We start from the raw sequence: 8,772 nt of genomic DNA on the forward strand, positions 1-8,772 counted from the left end.
ATATATATATATATATATATATACGTAGAAACGAGACAGCCGCTACCTCGAGAATTATAGTTTCGAGAAATCTCGAGGAATCCGACTACGTCGGATGCCAGCTGATCGGCGACGCGTTATCCATTACCGCGACAACAGCCAGAGATCCGGAAAGTGCCATAACGTCAAGGATAATGATAAGCTCTCTCCCGGCTCCCGGCGGCGAGAAACAAATGACCTACTAACTGCATATTAACTGAACTGCCTAAATTGTCTGCGATCTACGAAGCCCGCCTATGATCCGCTTGTTCAATGATCCGCGCTGCGCAATTCACTGCAGTTTCACGGACTGGACTAAATTTTCTCGTTCGACGTCCGACACGCCGGGCACGTAATCACCTTGTCTTCCCTGATGGATTAGGATACTCGTTGATGGAAACAATTATCGACAGCACGCCGGTTGACCGGGATTAGCCGAAATCGTCCAATTAGCATCCTTTTGCCCTATTCGTATCGACTCACCGAAATTACGCTAATTACTTTATCGTTGTACAAAAATTCGACGAAAAATATGTTGAATTTCGCGAATAAATGGCGAATAAGAAAATAATATGCTACAGGAAGTCAGTATTATTCCGCCGTAATCTTACGTAAAAGCTTCGTCCGCCAAAGTCTCGGTCAAAGTCCCGGAAATGCAGATGCGGTATATATGTATACATATATATATATATGTATCTCTCTTGGCGAATAAAAACACTACTCTGACGCAATGTTCTTTTCGAAAGAGCGCGATTCTTTCTAGTCTCCGTCCGTCAGATTTCAAAGTTCTTCGCTGCGCTTCGGTAGTCGTATATTTCACGAGACTCTCCGTGCGTATATATATACGTATTCATGGAGCAATGTTTCTTCCTCGCAAGAAAGTTAGACGGTAAGTTAGCACGCTGTCGCGCGTTATTCATTACCTTTGTTCCTTCTGCGCGATCGTATCCCGCAGAATCGTGAAAAAAAATATGTCGGTCGGGACCCAAGATCAACCAAGCTTATCCGTTGGTGTTATGATATTCTTCAAGTTGGACATTTAAATGAAACTGACTTTTCTAACGATTATTTTCAACGATGTACTTAACCAGTAATATATTGGCAGTTTGTAACACCATTAAAAAAATAATTTTTTTTATTTCTAATTGTATATACAATAATATCAGATAATCAATCATTTTTAAATAAAGTATAATTTTTAAAAATATATACATATATGTATATGTACATATATCAATATTAATAATACGCGTTGGAATATGCAGTAGCAATTAATTAGCATAGCAACTGAATCGAAATACACCAAAGTACGCTGAAACAGTACGTGAAGATAGGAAATGCAAGATAACAAATATGGCATAACGTATTTTTCACAAGTTATATATTTTGAAAATATATTTTGTGACACACGTGGAACGCCATTTTCTGTGAACGTTACTCATATCGCTTTCCCTTGGCAGAGAACGGAAATCCGCGGGGCGAATTAAGAGGATCAAGATAACGAGAGAGTAAGGAGATCCTCTCAATTTTCCGTAACAAGCGCTCGTCCAAAGGCTCTCTCATAAAAAAAGGGATACATCTCATCCGTGATATTAGCGCATAAAGGAAAATGTACATTATGCGTGAATCTTTATATTCAATATAAAATTTCTGTAGGGAACGATATTTAAATTACGTAGGAGAGACTAACAATCTGTTTTTATGTATCAACAACTGAACTTATCATTGAGAACTAATTCGATTGCGGGATAAAACTTGAACGCGATTGGCGATTACCGGAAGCCTCGGTCTTCTCACGAGCGAGCAATTTCTCAGCTGGAGTTGATTTGTAGGACAATATTTTTCCCAGACTAAAAGATAACACATAAACGTGAACGTGCCGTGGTATTCTTTGGAGCTGTCTTCGAGTTGTGCTCGTCTTTTTTTCTTTACTTTTCCTTCTCCCATCCTCGCTCTTCTCACCGACTTTCTTTTCTATCTGGGCTTCTTCCGCGCTTCGGGTGGCACGTGACCTCGTTCCCAGATAAGACAATGTTTCTCCACTCTTGAAGGACAGAAAGAGATCTCTATCCACTCTATTCATCCAGTAGATAAGTCGTTCTTTGTCCACAAAGACGGATAGAAAATTTACACTATCTAAAATGATTAATTCGTTGTGATCCTTGGCTTAGTCTTCAGAATATCGTCAAAAGAGCTACCTATTTTGTCTGCAAGATTCTTCTATCAATTATAGAACTAATTTTATAACAACAAGCTTTTTCAAAAATTAAATATTTTTCTTATCACGAAAGAGAGAGAGAGAGAGAGAGAGAGAGAGAGAGAGAGAGAGAGAGAGAGAGAGAGAAATTATTCCAATATGGAACATAATGTTGAATAAAAATATTAGAAGAATAAGATAGTAGAAATTTTTGTTAAAACATAATATCATAAACTTAAAATATGATTTGCTTTCTTAGAATCTACTTTTTTGAATTTAACAAATTTATGATTAATTTTAATTATAATTATTTTTAACCTTATGTTAATAAAAGAGCGAGACAATTTTCTTTGAAATGCTTTGACATTTGCAATCAACGATCAATAAAAAATAGGCTAGTCAGTAAGGATGGCAGCACAAGACAGGCTTTCATACTCTGCCATCTCTAATAAGTTACAGAAAGTACGACAATTAATTGAAAAAAATTTTGAATTGCATCATGGGGCTAAATTTATTATTGAGAATATGGCTAAAAGAATTTAGGGATATGAAAAAAACTGTTATATTTGCTCGCATATATATTTATATAATAGCTTCACGTACGTAAACTAAACACGCGATTTTTTATTCTCGAATTTGTTTTCCAAAAAAAAAGAAAGAGAGAATTTTCATCTACATTATTTTTACAAATGTGAAATATGTATGTTTTAAGAGAAAAAAAATATCTAGGCGACCGGTCATAATTGCATTTGTGATGAGAACGCGACGCGACGCGACGCGATCGATCGATATCCTCTCGACAACTGTCATCAAAAACGCTTGATGAGCATCAGTGAGATTACGATTCTTCAGCGGTAACTCTCTCAGTCTGTGCCGACACGGTATCTTCGGCTGTAGGTTCCCGGATTCCCATCCATTTGCAACGCTTGTCTAATTCTTGTCGATACCTGAATAATGCAAAAATTATTAGATTAAAAAAGGGCCAAAGAAATTATTTTTTTAATAGTCATCTCATTTGCGAAACTATTTTAATCGAAATTAACAGCTGCTCAGAATTACAGTTAGAAATAACAAAATGTTAGAGACATATAGATACTTCACCTAGGATGATTAATTGCATATATCCACGGATCGATACACGATACCGTCTTGGCAAATATGGCTGGCAACATAGTCGAGAGTGGAGTAAGCACTTCACTATAACATACGTAAAGCAAGATTAATGTAAAAGTGGAGAAAAACTCTTTCGAATCGAAGAATAATTTTGAAAATAGACCATCTTACCGATTTCCATAGGCTCCCGTTAAAGCGACAACTGCGTACGGTGTCCACGCGAGTACGAAGAGAAAGAAAATCGTAAAAGCAGTTTTCGCGATTCTCATCTCGACACTCCTCTCTTTGTCTTGGTTCGATACGAGCGACTTGACGTTCATCTTCTTGGCCTGTGCACGCAATATGCCGGTAAAAGTGGAATTCTCCGCAAATTGCATACTTTATCGCAACGTCAAAGAATAGGATTACGAAGCGCAAAGTTGTTGCTTACTTGGTCGCGGAGCATTTTCTCGTGAGCACGAATAGACTTCAGCAACTGTGAGTAAAAATAAATAATCAGCAGCATAGGAAGGACGTACGCCCAGAAAAATATCGTTATCACAAAAGTCCTCGTGTCCTCGTTATCCGTGAGATAATCAAAACTGCACGTGGTGAGGAAACCCTCTGAAAGTTGTATGATTCACAGAATATTTTTCTTATTGTTAATAAAATATTTCATGTTTCTGGAAAAGATCACAGTAAAATCATCTCGAAACACATACATCTTTTACGTTAGTTTTGACAAAATAAACGTAATGTAAATAACATATGAAATAAAAATATATAGATTAACATCGCACTTGAAAAATAAAAGGTAGAGATGCGAAAGTTAAATATTTCATTACATTTTCCTGGATAATAAAAAGAATAATATTTGTTTACCTGCTACATATCGACCCCACAATCCCGTCATGGGCAATATCGAGAAGGGCAGTGCCCAGAACCATGTGAGAAGAACCATCACTAAAGCTTGTTTTCCATTTAATCTACCGTCAATCGGACAGCTAATTGTTCTGTAATATCAAGTATGATATATATGCAATACAAAGTACAACCCATTATTGTTATATGGATTATAAATTGCTTCATCACATATTTCGAGAAATGTTTACTAGATTGTAAAATCTTTTGTTCCATTTTCTAATTATTCTCCTAGTTTTATTATCGAAATAATTGTTTATGATAATGTACAGATTGTTAAAATTGTTTAACAAATATGTAGCTGTTCTTTCATAATAATCCAGTAATAAACAAAATAAAAATTGTGAAAGCTCAATTGTGCCGACCTGTATCGATCGAAAGCGATCGCCGCGTTGGTGATCGCTTGTCCCATTCCGGAAATTGCACCGAGCAAAGCATACACGTCACATCCGATCTCCCAACCAATTGTTCGTTCCAAAAAGCTGTTTATGATAAACATAGGCATTTCCGTTGCCATCAGTAGATCAAACACCGCCAAATTCAAGATAAATAGGTTTGATGGCGTTCTCAATGATTTCGATCTAGAAATTAATATATAGAAACAAATATATTTATACATTCTGCATTAATTTTAAGTAAAATAGAATAGAGTATTTCCCGTTGTACGATAAGAAAGTCGCGAATTGTGCCAAAACGATTCAACCTCATGTGTAGAGATGGCGGCAGCACCATCATATTATAGTTTGCAATATAAATCGATAAATTTAAAAAATAGTCTAATGTCAAATTTAAAAAGCACAGAAAATCTTGAAATAATTTTATATATATTTTTATACTAATTATTAATAAAATTATATAATTATACAATTATTATCTATATTCAACACGATCAAGTAAAACATATATGTGTGTGCTTTACGTACAAAACATGCTTTAAAAATGTATCGAATAGTTTATGCATAAGTTAAATTCTTTTAAAGTTTAAAATTTTTTTTTACATTCTTTTAAATTACACAATTTTTGCTCATAATTTTTTAAATTGTTGACTCTTGTTAATTAGCTTTTTTATATTGTAACATTTTCAAGTTATAAAATAACATTTCTTAAGCAATGAAAACTTACGTGCTGAAAATCCAAATGACGATGCCATTTCCGATGAAAGAGAGCATTAAAAGCAAGAAGTAAATGAGCGCAAGAGCGACATGCCATAATTTTCCGGGCACGAGAAATGCGCGCCAATGTGGATGCACCAGGTCTGCGTGCTCGGCAGGAAAATTCCATCCTAGAAATCGTTCTTGCAGGGGCTGTACATCTCTGTTATTCAAAAATACACGGACTAATCAATATTTGATTATCGAGTTATTGAAATTTATAAAACTCTTCGAGCGTGATAAATAAAGCTTCTGCGATACACAAATTAAATAATGAGAGCTTATTGTTCGTTTAGATTCAGTGGATCTGATTCTCTCAGAATTTTAATCTGAGGTTTAATTATCGAGACGATTATTGAATACTGAAATTTGAAACTGAATATTGAATACTGAAACATTATCTCGTAAAATTTTCTATAAACTAGAATCGGCTTTGAATTTAGCGGAGACTCTATTGTTATATGATTACCATTGAATTTTCTTTTTATATTTTTATAGGATATTTAAAAAACTTGCTTTCAGATAAAAAAAAAACATGATATATTTACGCAGTGATAGCTGACAAAAAAATAATTGTATCTCGTCTCTAATGTTTGATTAAACTGCGATAGAACAAAACCCCAAATCGCCATTTTAAGAAATTAAACAAACGGCCAAGAATTTCCATAAGACTTATGTGAGGGTAATTTCTGTCGCTTCCTTCGTGACCGACATTATTACTCCGTCACGACATCGCAAATGTAAAGCAGGTTGTAGGACAAATAGCTTTCGCGTCAACGATAAGAATTGCGACTTTCCCGAATAAGACGACCCGCAAATTCACTATATTGATCGTAGTGCGACGCAATACAAACGTGATCCATTTACGCGCGGTAAATTTGTTCATTCCAACGATAAAATCGTCACCGATATGACCGAAAGAACATAACGTCACGAAAAATTGTATCGAACACGAAGAATAACAAAGTCAAACAATATAATTGTATATAGCTGAGACTTACATCGAGGCGAATAATATCGCGGAATCTCACGTCCGCGTGCAGTCGATATTATATATTTTTACAATCGGTATTATTATATATTTTCCTTGTTGTACCGTCACTGCCGACGGCTAGACGAAAAAAAAAAAAATAAAAAAAGATTCATATTCATTGAGCGGATAATGATACGTTTTTATGTATGGCCAACTAATGATGATGAAAGCTAAGCGAAACGTGCATCGCACGCTAATTGAGATGTCGAGTGATTATTAGTCTTCCTGATCTGTCAAGAGATCGAAGTAGCGGCATAATACTATAATACGCGCACGATTTGATAATCTATCTCTCAGCCATAAGGACTTGTAAGCCTCCTCTATCGCGATCTTATCCGTCAAGTAAAACGCATTAATGTTGCGAACATGTATACATGTCCTTGCCGGGAACTTTAGTGCCTCTCGCTTGTGCCTCTCTCTGATTCGCTCTATCCTCTCTCGTGATGCGAGAGGATATTACCCCCTGCATCGACGACGCTTTACAGTCATAGAATGTCGGATGATTATGAGGAGAATGGTATGGAAAGACGGTCTGTCACACCTACCCGACTCTGCTAGCGAAAACCAATGGCTCGGCTATGATACCACTACCGTTGTACATCAACATCCTTCAATACACGTCGTTTCGTGAGCTGACAAGTACACGGTCGATGTACCGTTTGACGCACAAGTAAAGCTCGAGCACTAGTTCTCTGAGTTAACTCGCCAACTTGAACGGACGAATACGTTGGACGGCGGATGCGTTGGACGAAGTCGATTTATCTTTTTTTTTCTTTCCGTTTGATTGACTCTGTCGGTGCTGGGACACGGACAACGAGTTGCTGGACGAGTTTTGTACACTTTAAAACCGTAATAGCTGCGAGAGACTCCTAGATTGAAGTGAGACGCGGTGCGAAGGGGTGGGTACACGTTCCGCAACTCACTTGTCCGGCCGCGTCGTTATCATTCCCTTTTATACGTCCACGACATTTCGGGAGGATGGCGTGCCAGTTGAGAGCTTAATTCGATTTGCGAGTTACCGAATGCGAGAAACCTTTTGCTAGGACGCGAAAAGCTCGTTCGACACGCAAGCGACCGATCCTCGCCGCGCGATTTCTTTCTACGATGTATCATAATCTCTGTTCAAGGTAATCGCGATTATTAGATTCGTCATTTTATGCGACGTCAGCTCTGATAGGCTCGCTGAAAAGTCTAACTTAATAAACTTATCGGCAAAAACCAGCTGGGTAACTCTATATACATGATTGCGATCTCTGCCACAGTTAAGAGACGCGAGGTAAATTAATTTCCGCACCGGAGAGACCTCCCACGAAGCTAAGTACATTCATTGCGTATTTATCCTCTGACTAGGCAATATAACGTCGGCTGCAAATATACATTTCCGACAGAATGGAACGTGTTAAGTGGCGAACGCAGATTGTTACGAGAAAAAAAAAAAGAAGAGAAAGAGAAAGACCAGCGCCTCAAGCAGAGTTGAAAAAATCGATTTCCGATATAATAAAATGCAATTTGCAGAAGCGCGATCGTCCGTCCCAAGTTAATTAAATTTCCGATGTAGATCCTAATCGGTATTTTATTTCGCCTTATTGCGATACATCCGCCACTGCCACCGATAACTGCGTAACTCGTAAAACGCAACGCCGCGACAAAATCAATGTAAAAATTCGAACGGGCGGGTACGTTTCCTGTTACACCGCGAGTTCGCAGTTGGCCGCAGAAAATTTTTCACTCTCGCGGTCACCATGTTGGCGATACGTGGGGAAATTCATCTCGAAGAGTGCAACCCGGTATACCGTGCAAGCGACGTGTCTCGCGTTTCCATCGCTGTTCCTGTTCGCGACCGCAGCCTTCACGCATCCACTGGATTAAATCATAAAATTGTTCCGGAACGTTTGCGAAATTGCGCTGATTTACGAGCGGCATCACGACTCGTGTTATTCTCTTCTCTCGCGCAGGTGGTATCCGTAGTTGTTATCCATCTATTCGTTGGCAATCGCTGATGACTTCGCTCTCGCTCTCTAGCAAGACGAACTATTTGCCTTTTCATCGGCGATCTCGATAAAGATGAAAAACGTCATCGTGAAAAAATATGCAATGTAACAGAATAGGAGAGTAAATAAAACAGATTTAATAATCGCTAAAAAATATGTAAATGCGATATAAAATATAATAATGATTTATTAATCATATCCCGTGTCACAGTTGTATTATTGAATTTTTATCAAAAATTGCTCTTAAATGAACCATTCTTTTCTGACTGAAGGTAATATTCGATAAATGTAAGTTTTGCTTGAATTAAGGAAAAAAATACAATGTGAATAAATCATCGTCGAATCTCATTGGAGGAATAAAATAAAATC

At 37.3% G+C, this 8,772-nt stretch overlaps 1 protein-coding gene across 1 annotated transcript; it reads right to left on the reverse strand.

Moving 5' to 3' along the window:
• Positions 1-2,775: 2,775 nt before the first annotated feature.
• Rh5 (Rhodopsin 5) lies at positions 2,776-7,322 on the reverse strand. The gene is made up of 8 exons (XM_072892339.1): positions 6,958-7,322; positions 5,351-5,542; positions 4,594-4,809; positions 4,190-4,320; positions 3,759-3,931; positions 3,500-3,657; positions 3,317-3,412; positions 2,776-3,162 (listed from the first exon to the last, which is right to left on the reverse strand). The coding sequence occupies exons 1-8, from the start codon at positions 7,017-7,019 to the stop codon at positions 3,054-3,056; spliced, it is 1,137 nt and encodes a 378-aa protein (XP_072748440.1). The 5' UTR covers positions 7,020-7,322; the 3' UTR covers positions 2,776-3,053.
• Positions 7,323-8,772: the final 1,450 nt, after the last annotated feature.

The sequence above is a fragment of the Anoplolepis gracilipes genome, chromosome 5 (genome assembly GCF_047496725.1).
Source record: "Anoplolepis gracilipes chromosome 5, ASM4749672v1, whole genome shotgun sequence".
Taxonomy (NCBI): Eukaryota; Metazoa; Arthropoda; class Insecta; order Hymenoptera; family Formicidae; genus Anoplolepis; species Anoplolepis gracilipes.